The sequence below is a fragment of the Sinohyriopsis cumingii genome, chromosome 18 (genome assembly GCF_028554795.1).
Source record: "Sinohyriopsis cumingii isolate HCF-2022 chromosome 18, ASM2855479v2, whole genome shotgun sequence".
Classification (NCBI taxonomy): Eukaryota; Metazoa; Mollusca; class Bivalvia; order Unionida; family Unionidae; genus Sinohyriopsis; species Sinohyriopsis cumingii.
This window is the reverse complement of record NC_142978.1, coordinates 55,945,098-55,967,617: the sequence shown is the minus strand read 5'-3', so window position 1 is coordinate 55,967,617 and position 22,520 is coordinate 55,945,098. Positions and strand designations below refer to the sequence as shown.

At 33.6% G+C, this 22,520-nt stretch overlaps 1 protein-coding gene across 1 annotated transcript in view; it reads left to right on the top strand.

Moving 5' to 3' along the window:
- The window catches only part of LOC149776690 (uncharacterized), a 187,124-nt gene that overhangs the window by 140,085 nt on the left and 24,519 nt on the right, over positions 1-22,520 (top strand). Inside the window, exons 20-24 of the mRNA XM_089941330.1 lie at positions 675-794; positions 4,242-4,330; positions 6,182-6,333; positions 19,999-20,123; positions 21,100-21,193. Coding sequence (XP_089797456.1) covers positions 675-794; positions 4,242-4,330; positions 6,182-6,333; positions 19,999-20,123; positions 21,100-21,193 — 580 coding nt within the window. The remainder of the gene's footprint in view (positions 1-674; positions 795-4,241; positions 4,331-6,181; positions 6,334-19,998; positions 20,124-21,099; positions 21,194-22,520) is intronic.

Below are 22,520 nucleotides of genomic sequence, written 5' to 3'. Positions count from 1 at the left end.
ATGCATTACCATATCACATTGATACTGCTTGATATATTTAACCAGTGATGCATTACCATATCACATTGATACTGCTTGATATATTTAACCAGTGATGCATTAACATATCATATAGATACTGATAGGTATGATGAGTGATGCATTACCATATCACATTGATTTATGTGCAGTGGACAGATTATTTTTATTTATGTTGCACAAGTAAGCACTAAATATAAGTAACCAGTCAGATATGGGAAACAATGTACACATCAAAACTGTTCCCTATTCATAGGTCACTTGCATAGCTTTTGATAGAATTAAGCAGACAGTCTGCATTGAGTTATTTACAGATGGGGCTCAAGCAGGGAGCAGAATATTAAGAATTTACAAGTGTCTTTCAAGAACTTTTATTGGTGAGATAAAGGTTTCTTTCAGGCAAATTAGATAACACTTTGGGACAGGCCAGATGGGCAACTCACTTCAAATATGAGAGTGACACAGTCTAGATTCAGAGAGACCCCAGAAAAATTGGATTTTTTAAGCTCTGCACACATACAAATACACACGTGTATGCATGCACATACACACATGCATGCATGCATGTACACACACATACACACACACACAATTGTCTGCTTCTGCAAATAAATGGTAAAACATTAAGAAGTAAGCCTGTTATTGTCTCCTTTTAGGGAATTGAAGGAGGTGAACCATGGCCAATTAATAAAAGTGTGTTGGTGCTTCAAGGTTCTGACTGGACCAGAGTTCGGAAGATTATGACACCAACATTTAGCTCTGGTAAACTGAAGTTGGTAAGTCTCATTTGTCAACAGTGCTTATGGTCCTAACCCCTGCCCCCCACACAAACAAAACAACAAGAATAAACTTCACTACTTTTGCAAACCTTTTATGTTTGAAGGAAATACACAGCATAACACCATTTAATATTTTAGCTATAGCACTGTTGTCAGGAGGCAAGAGGTTGATCTGGAAATCGTGTAAGACCTTGAAGAAACATTAGTCATCTAGTAAAGATGACAATACAGTACTGCTGACTTACTGATTCCCCCTCCCCCCAACCCAAATATGGTTGTATTTGACTGATATACATATCCTTAGGATTGATTACGTCAGTGTAAAGTTTTAAACTTAAAATGAGTAAGTAAAATACTTGTTGATGAAAATGTATACACATTGTCAACAAAGCTGTGTAAACCAAATTGTAAATTCAGATTCATTGTTGCAATGCCATATTTATGGTGAAATGGCACAAAAGTGTTTCAATGTAAAATTGGCACAGTATCCATTTAATTTGAAATCAGATAGATTCCTTTGCACCCTAAGATGTGTTTTATTGAACATTGTATATCACTGAATTGACAAAGTCATGAGCAAAAGTAACATTCATGTGCTTAAAACTAAATCTATGTTGCATTCATGTTTTTTTCACATCTTGTGTCACTCACCTTTCCCTTTCTATCTGAATAAAAGGTGGGGTCCATGATAGGGAGTCTCGTGATTTCAATAAAATCTGTCTAGTAGACCGAGAGAGGTCAAGGGACATTTTAGTGACTATTGTCTTTTCAGCCATTTTTTATTACACCACTTTTGGACCTTACTTTTATACTAGGTGACTTCTGTATTACACTTTGTTGACTTGAATTTTCAGCAGATTGTTTCTTAAACTCTCCCAATCTTGGATCCTATCTTGCTTTTCATCATGAAATTTCTGTGTAGATGTATCTCAAAAAGTGTGACTCGACAGTACCAAAACAAAAAAATGACCAAATTTTCACAGTTTAGTGTCATTTATCTTTTCAGTCATTTATTTATGACACCACTTTTGACCTTAGAGTAACTTCTGTATATACAGCCATTGATTTGTTATACCCTTTTTATCTTTGGCCCCATTTCATCAACACTCATGAAAATTGGTATGTATATGCATCTCAAGGGAAGTAAATAATAGTAAGCTAATATTACACTTTGACCTGTAATTCATGCTTGAGTGACTTCAGTATTTTCAACCATTTCATTCTTATGCCCTCAGTACTTTTGTATGTTGATGCATCTAAAGGAGAGAAGCAATAATATGAAAGCAGGTCACTGTGACCTCAGTTTTGCACTGGTCCAGGAGTGAAATTTGTATTTTCAGCTAATTGTCTGTTACACCACAAGATCTTGGACCCTGTTTTACCTACACTTACGAAAGTTGAAATGTTGATACATCTCGACAAGGGTAACTCACCTATACCAAAAGTAATCACCTTTTTACATGATTTACAGGCTTGAGTGATTTATGTTGTTTGACCATTTGTTAGTTGGTCAGTTTATTCGACTTTATTTCACTTAATATGCATAGAAATTTGTATGTTGATGCATCAACAAAAGGGAGCCCATTTATGCTGTAACTGGATCAGTGTGACCCAGATTTGTATGCATGATTGATTGACGTATTTTTAGCTATCCATTACACCCTTAATATCTTGGACTCAGTGTTACCTACACCCATGAAATTTGATCATTTGGATGCATCTCAACAAAGGTAACTCACTGTTACCAAAACTCGTTCACTGCCATGTATCTTTTATGCGAAAGTGAGATTTGTATTTTCATGCATTTATTTATAACACAGAACTCATCATCTTTAATCCAATAACAAAAGTTTATTTCAACCCAACACTGATATACCTTTGTTTCAATGCATCACTGATGAACTTTTGTTTTGACACGTCGCTTATAAAACTTTGTTTTGACCCAACACTGATGAAATTATGTACCCTTATCCTTCCCTCTGATCTACATGCAGGATTAAGTTGATTTGTAAATTAAAATAATCCTGTATCAAGCAGGGCAGCAGGCAAGACATGTTTCCTTGGATTTTTTTCATGGTTTCAGTTTTCAGCTTTGAGGTTTTCGAGGCATCAGAAATGAAGATACTTTTTACAGTGGGACTGAGCAAGCAATTTAAATGATGCCTGTCATTTGAGTGATTGATGTTCGAGCTATTAAACTTTGTATATAGATGTGTGCAACAATTTTGTCCTTTTCCACATGCCTCTTTAGGATGGTGTTGCAATCTACTGTTTTATTCCAATGCCTATTTTTTTCTGTGCCTGGCCAGCTGTTGTATTTTTCCACAACTTATTTTGTTACTGCTGGCCTTTGATCTTATAACTTAGAGGGACCCTGGGTGGCTAGTGGTCTAAAGCATACGTCTTTATCAATCACTGCCATATCACCTCTGTCGGCTTGAGTCTTAGACTCGGCCAATGTGGGTATATGGTTAAGCTTGCAAGTAGCTTCCTGTGGGTTGTTAGTTCTTCCTAGGATTTTTCCATGTTCTTTCTCAACCGGTTACACTTGTCACTATGTATAACCTATCGTGTGCTGAAAAATGGTGTTAGGTCCACAACAACACAACATTTCACAGCTTGCCTTTTGTTTTGGCTGCAAGATGCCAAATCTCACGTCTCACTAACAAAAATGGTTGCAAAATTCCCTGTCTCGTGTCTCACTAACAGACAGTTGTTATTAATGTGCTTCATATAATTTGTGTGATGGGAAGCACTGAAGAGCCAGTGAGTAGATATGATTAAACGAATTATCTTTACAACTTGAATTACCCTTTTTGTGTCTTGCTAACAATAATGGTTACATATGGGCTGAATATAATTTATATGATCAAAAGTGGCAATACACTGATGCTCAAAATGGATTAACACAACATGATAATATATAATGGAGACCATTGTTTATTTGAACTGCTTGGAGCAGTTTGTCTACCCGATAAAGATCACTTTGCATGCCATTGAGTAGATATGATTGAAGGGACCTTTCCAGTAGGAATTCTCTTTGTCTACAATGGCTTGGTGAAACAAAAAGACTTTGCTTCTTACAGTTAAAGCTTTTTATGCTATTTAAGGATGATAAAAACTGGAACATGGTTTTTTTTTGTACTGAAATTATCACCCAGAAGTAAGTATTCCAATTTAATCAGTAACATAATTACCATGCCGTTTACAAAATTTTGTTGGAAACACTAAATTTTGGAAATGATTCATATATGGGGCTGGAATGTAGAAGTATAGAAATATTGTTGGTGTGGAAGTGCTTTTGATGTTGTTGTTGTTGTAGGGTTTAATGCCACTTTTTCAGCACAAGATAGGCTATACATGAAAACAGTTTTGGAAAGCAATGGTACATGATGCTTATTTTCATTGTTCTTGTTTATTGGACATTTTCTATCATGTTTTCAGATGATACCAGAAATTAACAGATGTGGGGTAGTACTTGCGAAGACTTTTAAGAAAAATGCCCAGTCCAAATCAAGCGTTGATCTGAAACAGTAAGTATGTTTCTGTTAGTTTAGCTGGACATTCAAAGCGGAGTAACTGTTGTTGACAGATTGCCAGAACTGAAATAACCACATTGTCTCATTTGCTCAGCATTTTCTTAACATCAGTTTATTTCCATTGAACATGTTACCACTTGATCAAAAACACATTTTCAGTTGATGCTGACAATTTCTTGCAAATTTTGGATGAAGTTCATAATAAAGAATGTATAGATACTATATATCATAAACTGTCAAAGTGTCGTATGATGATGGCGACAATTATCACCTTAATCAGACAAGCTAAGAACATCAGGTGGCAATGTGTAAAGGTGTAAACGTTGCCTAGACATTATTTGCTAATAGTCTATTGGAATATTAAATGAACAACAATTTAGTGATGGCTGAAGGTAGGTTGAGTTTGGAGATTTGTTGATTGTTTAGCTTGTTCGAGGGTTTGAACCCAGGCCCTGTTGAACCAGAGTTAGTAACATATACATGTAATACATTGATCCCATAGTATAATATAGGTCATTGGAACCTTAAAAGTGTACTGTTTGATAGGTGATACATCCTTTTAATGAGGTTTGCTGGCAAAAATGAGTTATACACTGAAACATGTATTGAGGGAAGACCACTTCTTTTCCCACAATAATCCACTAAAACTTGTGTTGAAGGAAGACCACCCCTTCTGCCAACAAAATTACACTACAACCTGTATTGAAGGAAGACCACTTCTTCTGCCAACAAAAATACACTACAACCTGTATTGAAGGAAGACCACTCCTTCTGCCAACAAAAAGTAGTTTCTCAAGACATATATTCTCTCATCAGTGGTTATTGGTCATTACTTATGTAACACGATTGATCCATGCATGAATAATGTGGTCTTTCATGGCACTCATTTTTCAAAGCAATGTTCTTTTATGATAGTGGTCTTCCAAACAAGGCTTTCATGAAAATGATCTTCTAAAAAAATAGTCTTTCATGACAGTGGTCTTCTTAAACAATGGTCTTTCATGACAGTGGTCTGCGAAACAGTGGTTTTCCTGGATAATGGTTTTTCATGAAAATCTTCTTCCACAACAATGGTCTTTGATGATAATAGCCTTCCAAAACATTGATCTTTCATGATGGTAGTTCCTGCCTTGCCTGATTTTGCATAAAGCATAATCATAACACTGTTTGCAGTTGAGACTGCATTCCCTGGAATACTGTTTGCACTTATTGCATTTAATATTTCTATTTTTTTCTCTACATATTTAAAACATAAAAATATTGCCATCATAACAGCACACCTGTGTCCTATCTTATAAAATTAATCTTCCCAGATCTTATAAATCTAGCTTATTATTTTGACATTCTTGTCTTTCATGTTTTCTCGTTAACTTGTTCACAAAGTTCTCCTCACATCATATACCACATGGATGGTTATCTTTTCACAAATTCAACCTTACACCATACACAACATTGATGGTTACCTTTTCCCAAGGTCCACTTTACACCATACACAACTTGGATGGCTACCTATTTTTTGCAGTGGTTACCTTTCTTGCAAAGTCAACCTTACATCGTACACCATGTGGATGAGAGGACTCGGTTCCATTTAAAAGGTGTTTTTGCTGCTGTCAAGTTTTACTGAATCACAGTAATAATTCATGATCTTTTTAGACGTTTACTTGTATGGTTCTAGAGACCAAGTAGACCTGAATCATACACATGTCATGTTTTTCCAGAAGGGCTAGACACTTAAACTCGTTTTAGGAAAAGGATTGTACAAAATATTAACCGTTATATTGTTTTGTTGACTTGATTAACAAGCAATATGAAATAAAGCACTAATGGATAGCTATCTCTCTTTAGGCTATGTGGTGGGTTTACCATGGATGTAATTGCCAGCACTGCCTTTGGAATCCAGACCAATTCTTTGGAGAATCCGGATGATCCCTTTGTAAGCCTGGCTCAGAAAGTGTTTTGCTCAGATGTCTTTGCAAATCCAGCTGTTATCCTGTCAGGTATGACAAATATTTCATCATGTAACAACCATATTTACTTGGTAAGATGGGTACTTTGTGCTACACTGTGGTTTGGATAGTGGTAAGTGAAAGTTTTTATGATAACCTGAGTTACCATCTACTGCAGTGATGCAGCCATGATTGCCACACAAGTGCACAAATCATGCAGTCTTGACTGTCATGCAGTTTGAAATAAGCCACACACAGGTTCTCATGCAATGAATGTGAACTTCAAAACAAAAAAAACTATGATGCATGAATAATCTAAACAAAATCTGGCATTGATTAATGTTGTCTGCTTTAGTTTTGGTCACCAAGGTGTTACTATGTGTGTCTGATGGCCTGTTCCATGCATTTTTACACTGCCTTACTGAGCATGACCTGACGTCCATTCATGTATGCTCAAAATAATGGCAGGTTGCTTCTGACCAAATTATTTGTTTCATGTATAAGCATTGAACACTATGCCATTCTTAAGATAAATGATAGACCTCTATCACTTCTTGCTACACTATGCCATTCTTAAGATAAATGATAGACCTTTATCACTTCTTGCTACACATTGACCACCTTATTTCAATACATCCTGCAAGGTTTCAGTTTATGTAGACTGGCTCAAGTTTGTGTATTACTAATGTAAACAAACTGATATAGAGGAAGTAAGAAAAAAGCATCAGCATGACCCAGAAATCAGGGACATTTTACATCCTTCTGTTTTCATTCAACAACAAGCACATGCAACTCTCTATTCAATTTCATAAAGTTTCAAGTCTACCCTTTCATAATAATTACGGGGCCCCGAGTGGCCGAGTGGTCTAAAGCGCTGTCCGTCATGGATCACTGCTATCTCACCTTTGTCTGCATGGGTTCGAGTCTCGGGCTCGGCAAATGTGGATATCTGAGAAAGCTTGCCAGTAGCTTCTCGTGGGTCGGTGGTTCTTTCCGGGGTTTTCCCGGTTCTTCCTCCACCATTAATACTGGCCGCCATGTATAGCCTATCTTGTGCTGAAAAAATGGTGTTAAACCCTATAACAACAACAACATAATAATTACAAGTAACTTTACCACTAAAATATCTGCGTCAAACAGATCATGCAAGCAAGGCACTAATTCTTCAGAATATATTCTTGATTTGGGTCATCCTAAAAGATGGTGGGTAATTGTGGTCTGAGGCCAGATCATAAGCTGATAACAGATTATTTTAAAGTTTCCTTTTCAAGGATTTCTGACTCCGATCAGAATATTTAACATGTCACCGATAATTTGGAAAACATTAATAGTTGGTATGTATCTGAGGCTATCTCATTGAATTGAACATTTGATGTTTCCAAGGAAATTAGTGATTCTCGTCTGTAATTGGCTAGATGAGCTCCAAGAAGATGAAAATTTATTTTCAAATGGTCCTGCTGCCAGCAATACAAATAACTAAAAGAGAATCTCACTACTAGAGGTAGGCTGGGGAAAATGTCAACAGAATAATGCTAAATACAGAATAATGCTAATACAGAATAATGCTAAGTACAGAATAATGCTAATACAGAATAATGGTAAGTACAGGATAATGCTAATACAGAATAATGCTAAATACAGAATAATGCTAAATACAGTAATACAGAATAATGCTAAATGCAGAATAATGCTACATACAGAATAATGCTAAATACAGAATAATGAATAATGCTAAATACAGAATAATGCTAATACAGAATAGTGCTAAATACAGAATAATGCTAAAATAATGCTAAATACAGAATAATGGTAATACAGAATAATGCTAAATACAGAATAATGCTAAAATACAGAATAATGCTAAATACAGAATAAGGCTAATACAGAATAATGCTAAATACAGAATAATGCAAATATTTAAATTTCAACAGTGCATTGGTCACATAGTCCATTGACGGAATCAAAGAAAGAGTGCATATTCATGCATTAAGGTTTTTTTTTTGGTGGTTTAGCACTATTTTTCAGCTCATGACAGTGTATACATCAAGGCTAGTATAATTGGTGGAGGAGGAACTTGTAAATCTACGGGAAGAACCAATTAACCCACAAGAAGCTACTGGAAAGCTTTCTCACTTACCAATGTTAGCCAAGCTGAAACTCAAACCCACATGGACAGAGGTGAGATGTTAGGAATCTGTAAAGGTGAGCACCTTAGACTACTGAAGCACCCAGCGCCCCTATGCATTAATGATAAGATTTATGCCAATATGTGTTTATCATGATTGAACTTTGGTGGAGGTTGGGGCTTCCCCTCTCCAGCTAATTCCTGGAAGCATCACTCTTGCTGTGAAAACCTAGTTGGATTAGAGCACATCAAGTGAAGTACAAGATCTGGCTAAATTCCACCAGTATATATCACTAAACTACTCTTCCTGAATGGAATATTGTATTGGCATAGGGGCTTCATGCTTCTTATGATGTCTGCTTGGTCCTAATTGCAGTTGGTGCTGATTTGTTGTCCAGTATGGCTACGACATTGCCGATCATGAAAATTTTTATTATCACTGCTCCTGAACAAAAATCATATTGACATGGGGTTTTCATGCGAAGACTTCTTTTGATACATTGTTGGTCCTAAAATAAAAAAGGTGCTGCTTGAATATCCAATATGGCTGCCACTGCTTCCATCTTGAGAATGTTGTCAGGGATGGTCCTGGCTTTTAAAAAGCTGTCGCCAAAAAAATCGCCAACCTCAATATTTTGTCGCCAATTTTCAAAAAGTGTCGCCAAAAAAAGTAGTGTACATTTTTCCAAGTGTTAATTTAGTCTATTAATGTAACAGGCAATGAAAATTACAGAAGATGGATTAGTTAATACTTTAATTACAACAAGCATTAACAAAATGTTACAAAGTGTTACATGAAGATCCGTCGCGATTTTAGGGCTGACCACTTGTTGAATGCAGTTTCAAAGTCTAATTTTTCACATCTGTACATGCTGATTCTCATTAAATTCTCGAGAGATGAGATGCAGAGCTTATTTCTGATGTTGGTTTTTATGAGGTTCATCTTACTGAATCCACGTTCACAGTCCTCAGTGCTGACAGGTGACACCAGTAGTCTCTCAGCAGCCCCCCCCCCAGCTTCACAAAGCTTGTAGCGAATTGCTTCCTAAATCACAAGAATGATCACTGAATGCTGTATAAATTTTCTCGACAAGAAAAATAGGATCTCCATTCCCATGAATGAAACTTACATGAGTCAACACCTGGCAATATTGGACCGTATATATAAGCATAAATTCACACCCAATTTAGGGATTCTTTCACTCCTGTATTTTGAGAAATAAATAATTATTATTAATTATGCAAAACTGTTTTTTTTGCTATTTCTTGTTGCGGAGTTTAAATCTCTGCAGCCGTAACACGGGACTGATGGCAAAAGGAAAAGATCAATGAGTAAAATGCTGCACTGGTGACAGATATAATTGTGATTGAGATTTTTTCCATTTGCTTTGTATTTATACACAGTAGTTGGTACTTCAAAGGTTATCAGTTTTCTATGAAGGTTCAGCAAAACTATTGTATTGGTATAAAAAAAACAGAAGGATTAACCATACAATTAATTGTATCTGTTCTATTCGCGTCTTCAGAAGTCGGTCAGTTGTAGATATAGTGCAGTAGCATGACTGACTGTATCGCAACATACAGTACTCAGCCCAGATGTCAGCATAAGCAGATTATGATGTAACAATGCACTGTAAAGATGGGGTTGTCAATAAGAACAAAGGATCGTTTGTGTAACAGATTGATTCCAATGCATTGCTTAGTCAAGTTTGTGGTTTCCTTTCGTTCTGCCTTTTAATTTATCCAGTCCAAATCCATGATTGTATGTACAAATTAAATAACCAAAAAGTATTTCGCCAAAAAAATCGCCAGATGGGATATTTTTGTCGCCAATAAGGAAAAAAAAATGCAATTTGCGACATTGGCGAAGCCCAGGACGATCCCTGGTTGTTATCATTACTTGTTTTGATTGGATGGTTTTATCTTGAAAATCTTGTTGTTGTGACTTCTCCAACATAGAAAGTCATATTGGTATTGGGTTTCATTGCAAGACTTATAATGCCTTGTTGTTCCTAAATTAAAAGGAAAATCTTGCTACTCACTATTCCTCATGAATGAATAGTGATAGTGACATGGGATTTTCACCAAAAGACTGACCACTCTGATGGCGTAGTGGTTAGAGCATCTGCCTCATATGCGGGAGATCGCGGGTTTGATTTGTGTGATTTGGATTTTTAACATAACTTTAACACTTTTTCAGTCATATCGCTACAGTGTCTGCAGTGTGGCAGTTTAGAGTGATGTCTAGAACGGGGGCATCGTGCCGCAGACATGTAGTATGATGTCCCACCCAGTCACATTATCCTGACACCAGGCTGACCAGTCCTAACACTAACCTCTTAATGCAGAGTGCCTAATGAGGCAGTGTAAGTAACATTTTCAATAAGTCTTTGGTATGACTCAGGTGGGGTTCAAACCTTGACCTCAGCATCTGAGGTGGACACTCTAACCACTCGGCCACTGGAGCGGTCCACATTCCAATGGAAAACTCCACTCTGATTGTAAACAAGACTGGGCCTTGAATGTTCCAAACTCAAATGCTATGTGAACATTCTATTTACAACATTAAGTTATGGACAAAAGTTAGCTATGTAAACATTCTGTGAACATTATCTAAAGTACAACTTTTCGTCATGGACAAAAGTTTGGCACACAACTAAATATACATAACATTATAAAAAAAAATTGGAATTTGTGTGATAATATGTTGCCATTAAAATTGCTTTCCATAATTTGGCAATACATCTAGTAATATTATATGACAATGCCATTGATATTGCATTCCATAATGTGGCATTATGCCAAGCAGCATGATGTATTAATGCCAATGAAATTTCATTCATGTGGCAGCATATCTAGTAGCATCATGTAATAATGCCAATAAAATTTCATTCATGTGGCAGCACATCTATTAAAAGTGTAATAATGCCAATAAAATTTCATTCATGTAGCAGCACATCTATTAAAAGTGTAATAATGCCAATAAAATTTCATTCATGTGGCAGCACATGTTTTAAAAGTGTAATAATGCCAACAAAATTTCATTCATGTAGCAGCACATCAAGTAACAGGGTAATAATGCCAATAAAATTTCATTCATGTGGCAGTACATCTATTAAAAGTGTAATAATGCCAATGAAATTTCATTGATGTAGCAGCGCATCTATTAAAAGTGTAATAATGCCAATAAAATTTCATTCATGTGGCAACACATCTAGTAGCATCATGTAAGAATGCCAATAAAATTTCATTCATGTAGCAGCACATCTATTAAAAGTGTAATAATGCCAATAAAATTTCATTCATGTGGCAGCACATCTGTTAAAAGTGTAATAATGCCAATGAAATTTCATTCATGTGGCAGCATATCTAGTAGCATCATGTAATAATGCCAATAAAATTTCATTCATGTAGCAGCACATCAAGTAACAGGGTAATAATGCCAATAAAATTTCATTCATGTGGCAGTACATCTATTAAAAGTGTAATAATGCCAATAAAATTTCATTCAAGTGGCAGCACATCTATTAAAAGTGTAATAATGCCAATAAAATTTCATTCATGTGGCAGCATATCTAGTAGCATCATGTAAGAATGCCAATAAAATTTCATTCATGTAGCAGCACATCAAGTAACAGGGTAATAATGCCAATAAAATTTCATTCATGTGGCAGTACATCTATTAAAAGTGTAATAATGCCAATAAAATTTCATTCATGTAGCAGCACATCTATTAAAAGTGTAATAATGCCAATAAAATTTCATTCATGTAGCAGCACATCAAGTAACAGGGTAATAATGCCAATAAAATTTCATTCATGTGGCAGCATATCTAGTAGCATCATGTAATAATGCCAATAAAATTTCATTCATGTAGCAGCACATCAAGTAACAGGGTAATGATGCCAATGAAATTTCATTCATGTGGCAGCACATCTATTAAAAGTGTAATAATGCCAATGAAATTTCATTCATGTGGCAGCATATCTAGTAGCATCATGTAATAATGCCAATAAAATTTCATTCATGTAGCAGCACATCAAGTAACAGGGTAATAATGCCAATAAAATTTCATTCATGTGGCAGCACATCTATTAAAAGTGTAATAATGCCAATAAAATTTCATTCATGTAGCAGCACATCTATTAAAAGTGTAATAATGCCAATAAAATTTCATTCATGTAGCAGCACATCAAGTAACAGGGTAATAATGTCAATAAAATTTCATTCATGTGGCAGCACATCTATTAAAAGTGTAATAATGCCAATAAAATTTCATTCATGTGGCAGCACATCTATTAAAAGTGTAATAATGCCAATAAAATTTCATTCATGTAGCAGCACATCTATTAAAAGTGTAATAATGCCAATGAAATTTCATTCATGTAGCAGCACATCAAGTAGCATGATGTAATAATGCCAATAAAATTTCATTCATGTAGCAGCACATCAAGTAACAGGGTAATAATGCCAATAAAATTTCATTCATGTGGCAGCACATCTATTAAAAGTGTAATAATGCCAATAAAATTTCATTCATGTAGCAGCACATCTATTAAAAGTGTAATAATGCCAATGAAATTTCATTCATGTGGCAGCATATCTAGTAGCATCATGTATTAATGCCAATAAAATTTCATTCATGTAGCAGCACATCTATTAAAAGTGTAATAATGCCAATAAAATTTCATTCATGTGGCAACACATCTATTAAAAGTGTAATAATGCCAATAAAATTTCATTCATGTAGCAGCATATCAAGTAACAGGGTAATGATGCCAATAAAATTTCATTCATGTGGCAGCACATCTATTAAAAGTGTAATAATGCCAATAAAATTTCATTCATGTGGCAGCACATCTATTAAAAGTGTAATAATGCCAATAAAATTTCATTCATGTGGCAGCATATCTAGTAGCATCATGTAATAATGCCAATAAAATTTCATTCATGTAGCAGCACATCTATTAAAAGTGTAATAATGCCAATAAAATTTCATTCATGTGGCAGCATATCTAGTAGCATCATGTAATAATGCCAATAAAATTTCATTCATGTAGCAGCACATCAAGTAACAGGGTAATAATGCCAATAAAATTTCATTCATGTAGCAGCACATGTATTAAAAGTGTAATAATGCCAATAAAATTTCATTCCTGTGGCAGCACATCTATTAAAAGTGTAATAATGCCAATAAAATTTCATTCATGTAGCAGCACATCTATTAAAAGTGTAATAATGCCAATGAAATTTCATTCATGTGGCAGCATATCTAGTAGCATCATGTATTAATGCCAATAAAATTTCATTCATGTAGCAGCACATCTATTAAAAGTGTAATAATGCCAATAAAATTTCATTCATGTGGCAACACATCTATTAAAAGTGTAATAATGCCAATAAAATTTCATTCATGTAGCAGCATATCAAGTAACAGGGTAATGATGCCAATAAAATTTCATTCATGTGGCAGCACATCTATTAAAAGTGTAATAATGCCAATAAAATTTCATTCATGTAGCAGCACATCTATTAAAAGTGTAATAATGCCAATGAAATTTCATTCATGTAGCAGCACATCAAGTAGCATGATGTAATAATGCCAATAAAATTTCATTCATGTAGCAGCACATCAAGTAACAGGGTAATAATGCCAATAAAATTTCATTCATGTGGCAGCACATCTATTAAAAGTGTAATAATGCCAATAAAATTTCATTCATGTAGCAGCACATCTATTAAAAGTGTAATAATGCCAATGAAATTTCATTCATGTGGCAGCATATCTAGTAGCATCATGTATTAATGCCAATAAAATTTCATTCATGTAGCAGCACATCTATTAAAAGTGTAATAATGCCAATAAAATTTCATTCATGTGGCAACACATCTATTAAAAGTGTAATAATGCCAATAAAATTTCATTCATGTAGCAGCATATCAAGTAACAGGGTAATGATGCCAATAAAATTTCATTCATGTGGCAGCACATCTATTAAAAGTGTAATAATGCCAATAAAATTTCATTCATGTGGCAGCACATCTATTAAAAGTGTAATAATGCCAATAAAATTTCATTCATGTGGCAGCATATCTAGTAGCATCATGTAATAATGCCAATAAAATTTCATTCATGTAGCAGCACATCTATTAAAAGTGTAATAATGCCAATAAAATTTCATTCATGTGGCAGCATATCTAGTAGCATCATGTAATAATGCCAATAAAATTTCATTCATGTAGCAGCACATCAAGTAACAGGGTAATAATGCCAATAAAATTTCATTCATGTAGCAGCACATGTATTAAAAGTGTAATAATGCCAATAAAATTTCATTCCTGTGGCAGCACATCTATTAAAAGTGTAATAATGCCAATAAAATTTCATTCATGTAGCAGCACATCTATTAAAAGTGTAATAATGCCAATGAAATTTCATTCATGTGGCAGCATATCTAGTAGCATCATGTATTAATGCCAATAAAATTTCATTCATGTAGCAGCACATCTATTAAAAGTGTAATAATGCCAATAAAATTTCATTCATGTGGCAACACATCTATTAAAAGTGTAATAATGCCAATAAAATTTCATTCATGTAGCAGCATATCAAGTAACAGGGTAATGATGCCAATAAAATTTCATTCATGTGGCAGCACATCTATTAAAAGTGTAATAATGCCAATAAAATTTCATTCATGTGGCAGCATATCTAGTAGCATCATGTAATAATGCCAATAAAATTTCATTCATGTAGCAGCACATCAAGTAACAGGGTAATAATGCCAATAAAATTTCATTCATGTAGCAGCACATGTATTAAAAGTGTAATAATGCCAATAAAATTTCATTCATGTAGCAGCACATCTATTAAAAGTGTAATAATGCCAATAAAATTTCATTCATGTAGCAGCACATCAAGTAACAGGGTAATAATGCCAATAAAATTTCATTCATGTGGCAGCACATCTATTAAAAGTGTAATAATGCCAATAAAATTTCATTCATGTGGCAGCACATCTATTAAAAGTGTAATAATGCCAATAAAATTTCATTCATGTAGCAGCACATCTATTAAAAGTGTAATAATGCCAATGAAATTTCATTCCTGTAGCAGCACATCAAGTAGCATGATGTAATAATGCCAATAAAATTTCATTCATGTAGCAGCACATCAAGTAACAGGGTAATAATGCCAATAAAATTTCATTCATGTGACAGTACATCTATTAAAAGTGTAATAATGCCAATAAAATTTCATTCATGTAGCAGCACATCTATTAAAAGTGTAATAATGCCAATAAAATTTCATTCATGTAGCAGCACATCAAGTAACAGGGTAATAATGCCAATGAAATTTCATTCATGTGGCAGCATATCTATTAAAAGTGTAATAATGCCAATAAAATTTCATTCATGTGGCAGCACATCAAGTAACAGGGTAATAATGCCAATAAAATTTCATTCATGTGACAGTACATCTATTAAAAGTGTAATAATGCCAATAAAATTTCATTCATGTGGCAGCATATCTATTAAAAGTGTAATAATGCCAATAAAATTTCATTCATGTAGCAGCACATCTATTAAAAGTGTAATAATGCCAATACAATTTCATTCATGTGGCAGTACATCTATTAAAAGTGTAATAATGCCAATAAAATTTCATTCATGTAGCAGCACATCTATTAAAAGTGTACTAATGCCAATAAAATTTCATTCATGTAGCAGCACATCTATTAAAAGTGTAATAATGCCAATAAAATTTCATTCATGTAGCAGCACATCTATTAAAAGTGTAATAATGCCAATAAAATTTCATTCATGTGGCAGCATATCTAGTAGCATCATGTAATAATGCCAATAAAATTTCATTCATGTAGCAGCACATCTATTAAAAGTGTAATAATGCCAATAAAATTTCATTCATGTAGCAGCACATATTTTAAAAGTGTAATAATGCCAACAAAATTTCATTCATGTGGCAGTACATCTATTAAAAGTGTAATAATGCCAATGAAATTTCATTGATGTAGCAGCGCATCTATTAAAAGTGTAATAATGCCAATAAAATTTCATTCATGTAGCAGCACATCAAGTAACAGGGTAATAATGCCAATAAAATTTCATTCATGTGGCAGTACATCTATTAAAAGTGTAATAATGCCAATAAAATTTCATTCATGTAGCAGCACATCTATTAAAAGTGTAATAATGCCAATAAAATTTCATTCATGTAGCAGCACATCAAGTAACAGGGTAATGATGCCAATAAAATTTCATTCATGTGGCAGCACATCTATTAAAAGTGTAATAATGCCAATAAAATTTCATTCATGTGGCAGCACATCTATTAAAAGTGTAATAATGCTAATAAAATTTCATTCATGTAGCAGCATATCTATTAAAAGTGTAATAATGCCAATAAAATTTCATTCATGTGGCAGCACATCTATTAAAAGTGTAATAATGCCAATAAAATTTCATTCATGTGGCAGCATATCTAGTAACATCATGTAATAATGCCAATAAAATTTCATTCATGTAGCAGCACATCAAGTAACAGGGTAATAATGCCAATAAAATTTCATTCATGTGGCAGCACATCTATTAAAAGTGTAATAATGCCAATAAAATTTCATTCATGTAGCAGCACATCTATTAAAAGTGTAATAATGCCAATAAAATTTCATTCATGTAGCAGCACATCTATTAAAAGTGTAATAATGCCAATAAAATTTCATTCATGTAGCAGCACATCTATTAAAAGTGTAATAATGCCAATAAAATTTCATTCATGTGGCAGCATATCTAGTAGCATCATGTAATAATGCCAATAAAATTTCATTCATGTAGCAGCACATCAAGTAACAGGGTAATAATGCCAATAAAATTTCATTCATGTGGCAGCACATCTATTAAAAGTGTAATAATGCCAATAAAATTTCATTCATGTGCAAATGTATTAAAAGTGTAATAATGCCAATAAAATTTAATTCATGTGGCAGTACATCTAGTAAGCTGATGTGATAATGCCAATAAAATTATATTGTATGATGTGGCAACACATTAGCAACATACTTTATGAGGCAGTCCATCTAGGAACATGATGGAATAATGCCATTTAAATTGCATTCCATAATGTGACAACACATTAGAAACATGTTTTTGTGTCAGCACATCTAGTAACATGATCTAATAATATTGCTCATATTGCATTCCATATTGTGGGAACACAAACCCTGTAACATGATGTAATAATATTGCTTAAATTGCATTCCATAATGTGGAAACACACCCAGTAACATGATATAATAATATTGCTCATATTGCATTCCATATTGTGGGAACACATCTAGCAACATGATATAATAATATTGCTTAAATTGCATTCCATAAGGAAACACACCCAGTAACATGATTTAGGAATATTGCTTGAATTATATTCCATACTGTTGACACACACCCTGTAACATGTTGTAATAATTTTTTCTTAAATTGCATTCCATAATGTGGAAACACACCCAGTAATGTGATGTAACAATGTTACTAAAATTGCATTCTATACTGTTGTAACACACCCAGTAACATTATGTAACAATATTGCTTAAATTGCATTCTGTAATGTGGAACACACCCAGTAAAATGATGTAACAATATTACTAAAATTGCATTCTATACTGTTGTAACACACCCAGTAATGTGATGTAACAATATTACTAAAATTGCATTCTGTACTGTTTTAACACACCCAGTAACATTATGTAACAGTATTGATTAAATTGCATTCTGTAATGTGGAACACACCCAGTAACATGATTTGACAGTATTACTAAAATTGCATTCTATACTGTTGTAATACACCCAGTAATATGATGTAACAATATTACTAAAATTGCATTCTGTAATGTGGAACACACCAGAACCCAGACCTGCCAACCCTACTGAAAAATTTAGGAGAATACTGATTTTTGTACCTATCTCCCTATTCCCCGGTATTTCCACTCGTTGAGAAAGAAATAAAAAATCCGTATTCTTTTAAATTACAAAAACATCATTTTCCATATCCCTCTTTCTGTATCTGGATTTTTCTGTGTCTGTATGTTTCTTAGTACTTTACCATATCCGGCTTGATTTCCGGTCTTCATCCACCAGTACAACGAGATTGTCTCACTGTGTGGTTCTCTTTATCTGACCCCATCATCAAATCACAGCAACATAATGGATAAGTTTATCAGCAAGAAGCGAAAAAAAGAAGAAAAGAAAGTAACTGATGAATTTTCACTAGCCAAGAAATAGAAATTGGATCAAAAATATAGGAGTGATTGGGAGAAGCAGTTTGCTTTCATTTGTCCATCACCTCATGGGGATTACTGGTATCATGCATTCTGCCAATGTTGCTCACAGCATTTCTCAATATGATGTGGTGGTCTAGATGACATTAATAAACACAATGCAAGCATTGCAAATGTGTCAATGTGACAAATGTGTCAAAACAATTTGTAGTATTGTTTAAGGACCTGGCCTTTTTCTCCAGCCAAATGGAAGGAATCAACACTGATTATCTGTGTAGAGTTTCAGCTTTACCAAATCTACAAGTACAATTCAGATGCAGAATTGAATGTGGAAACAGCAGATCATCAATGGGTTGCTCTCGGGGAAAAAAAAGGATGGATCTGGTCAACTGTTGTTTCCAACCCTTGGGAGAGCAATGCTATTAATACTTTCAACACCACACAGCAACAGCATGATGAGAAAGCATTCTCAATGGTCAGAAAAAGAAAAAAACAATAGAACTAGCTAAAGAGCCAGCTGTCAGCATCAACCCTGGAGGCTATTCTTGTTAGCAAATTTGGCACCCAAGGACAAATAAATGATGAAATTTTGCAGAAATGCAAATCTGCAATATTCAGTGGACTGACATCTTTATCATTTAATTTGAAATTATAGATGTATCTTTTAATTTTTTGAAATTATAGATCTTTTAATCTTTAATCTCAAGTTACAAATTAATCTTTTGATTTTTAATTCGAAATTATAGATGTATCTTTTAATTTTTAACCTCACGTTACAAATTAATCTTTTGATTTTTAATCTAACATTACAATTGAAACTTATTTTAATTACAAGTTACAGATGAATCTTTTGATTTTTATTCTCAAGTTATATATGTCTGCTATATTTCTTTCATTTTGGAAATAAAATGACAAATTTTGCTGGCCTGAAAATGGTCATCCTTTATGACACATTTTTCTATTAATTTTTAAATCTCTTTCTTAGGACATGTTTCTTTTACAAAGTACTATGTCTTAAATGAGCTACATAAATACCTTTGTTATACCATCTTTTTACAAAGTACTCTATTTAAATAAAATCCATTCTTCTTCATCATCATCATCTTCCTCTTCATTTTTCTTCTTCTCCTTCTTTTTCTTCTTCTTTCTCCAAGCTGTATAAATATCTATGTTATACCACCAATTATCCTATAATATTTTGTATTGAGAAATGAGAGATAAGTGATTCTTCTGTTTGAAAGTTATTTTTACATATTGAAGAAGTTTTTCCATCATGTTTTTGTCTTTATTTTTCAGTGTTGTTTCCAAGACTTGCGCCATTGATGACAAAATTGGGTCTTGGATTCTGGCCACATGATAGCGTACAGTTTTTTGTCAGCAGGACCAAGGAGATTATTGAGGACAGAAAGAAGGGGATCAATGTAAGAAATAATTGTTTTCCATAATGCATTAGAATTTTTAAATAGCATTTGCATAAGTTCCATGGAAAAAGCTCACAATTTATCACCAAGTTGTTATTATTAAATACTATCAAAATTCTATTTTTACTTTGAGCATTAGATACTGTTGCAAAAATTCTTTTTTCTTTGAATGTAAAAATATATTTTATTAGCAGTACATAAGTAGAGCTGGTAAAGCAGATATTTAGAACTGTGAAGCCACCAATGTCTTATTATGTAATTATCAAATACAAAACTGATGCCCCAATTCAATACAGTAAAAAACATTGTACATTAAATAAAGTTTTTCTGTGTAGCTTATGTCAGAGGACTATCATGACATTACAAGGGCAAGATTTTCTCTGAGACAAAATTATCGTTAATTTTTCTGCATATTATTTGATTATTTTACCATGTTGCATTTATTTGTACATCATAGTTCTGTTTTAGGAAGAAATTAAACAAATTTAAAATTGTTTTAAAAACATGTTGTATCCATAGCATTATGGGAAGGTAGAATAATGAACCAGACACCAGAGCTGTCAAAATATCAAGAACTACCAGAATGAAATAACACTTTGCCCAGTAAGAATGATTCAGTTAAGTGAGGTTCAAAATTAATTAATCATTAATTTATCCCATGACAGAAATTAATACCAACAAAAAGTTAAATCACATCTTAATATAGAAAGTTTGTTACTGACCATGCATAGAATTGTATGGAATTAGAAATAGATTACAGAAACTAAAATTACATACATACTGTTTGTTCCACAGATGCATAATTTAATTAATTAGTTTCTTCTTCTGTAACAATAATAATACAGAGACTTTGCTTGGACAGAATGAAGTATAGAGATTATTAGGTAATGATTATGTTCAGTTTGTAGATTAATTAAAAAAAAGGAAGTGCTGAATCTTTCCATATTAAGATGTGATTTCCATTCTGTTGGTGTAGACTGGTCGAGTGGACTTTATACAGCTGTTGCTGAATGCAGAGGAGGAGGTACAAGAGGAGAATCAAGAGTCAGGATCACAGTCTAGCAGTAAAAGTAAGGTTAACATTTACTGTACACTGATACAAAAACTATTTACTTGTAGAAAATGATCCATTTGGGATAAATTGAATATTGGACCATAGTAATTACACAAAAAAAAATGTTTTCTGCACATATGGAGTACCAGACTTCAATGTTTAGACTTATACTTTATTTCAAATATTGCTGAACAAAATTTTATTAGATCTGAAAGAAAGTATTTTGGCATAAATTCCTCTCAATGAGATGTATTGAAGATTCAAAAAAGAAACACTGACAAACTTTTCGTAAAATGGGAAATCTACAATGTTGAAAGAAAAGTTTACAGAAATCTTCCTTTTGACCCAGATTTGTTGTCCAACTGCTCTCACTTTTAACTGTAACACAGATGTTAACTATGTGAGCAATCTCAAGCCCACTTTTGTCTCTTGTTTTGAAAATGAATCAGTTTAGTAAATAAAGTTACAAATTAATTGAAAGAATTGTTCCATTTATTATTTTGTATCTGGTGGCCTAGTGGTTAGAGCATCCACCTTGGATGCGGGATGTTGTGGGTTCAAACCCTTACCGAGTCATATGAGAGACTTATAATAATGATAAAAACAGCTGCCATGCTAGCCACGCAGCATCAAGAGGTTAGGTGTCAGGATAATGTGACTGGGTGGGACATGATGCTGCATGTCTGTAGCATGATGCCCAAGTGCTAAACATCACTATAAATTATCACACTGCAGATATTGTAACAATATGAATGAAAAATTGTTAAACATTCAATAAAAATTCAAATCACACATGCACATTTTGTGTTTTGCATGTTATTATTTTCATTCATTAACTAAATTTTCAGGAAGCATTTATGTCCAGTTTAATGATTACATAAAATAGTCAGTAAACTGGTCAGTAATTCTCAAGTATACGTGTTCCTTAAGTCATCACGAAATAGAATTCATAAAACATTTTGAGACAAAGACACAGCTTATGAGATTTAAGTCTGGGTTCATTGAATCAGACTTCCATTGATATGTTTTTAAAAAAAATTAATTGCCAATGTTTTATAGTAACATGCTAGTTTTACTGAAACTTTTATCTTGTAATTCTGGGCAACTTTTGAAATATTGATTTGTTTGTTTGTGTGGTGGTTTTATGGCATATCAAAACATGAGGATTATACCATGCTAAATCAGTTGGAGTCAAGGGATCTGAATTTGATTGTCTTTGTTGTACACCATCAATATTGTCATCCTTTTCAAATATAGCTTAACTCATTTACTGTTGCACCATTGTCACCTTTTCCTCAACAAAATTACATTTGCTCATTAACTTGAAATGAAAAGCATTGTGC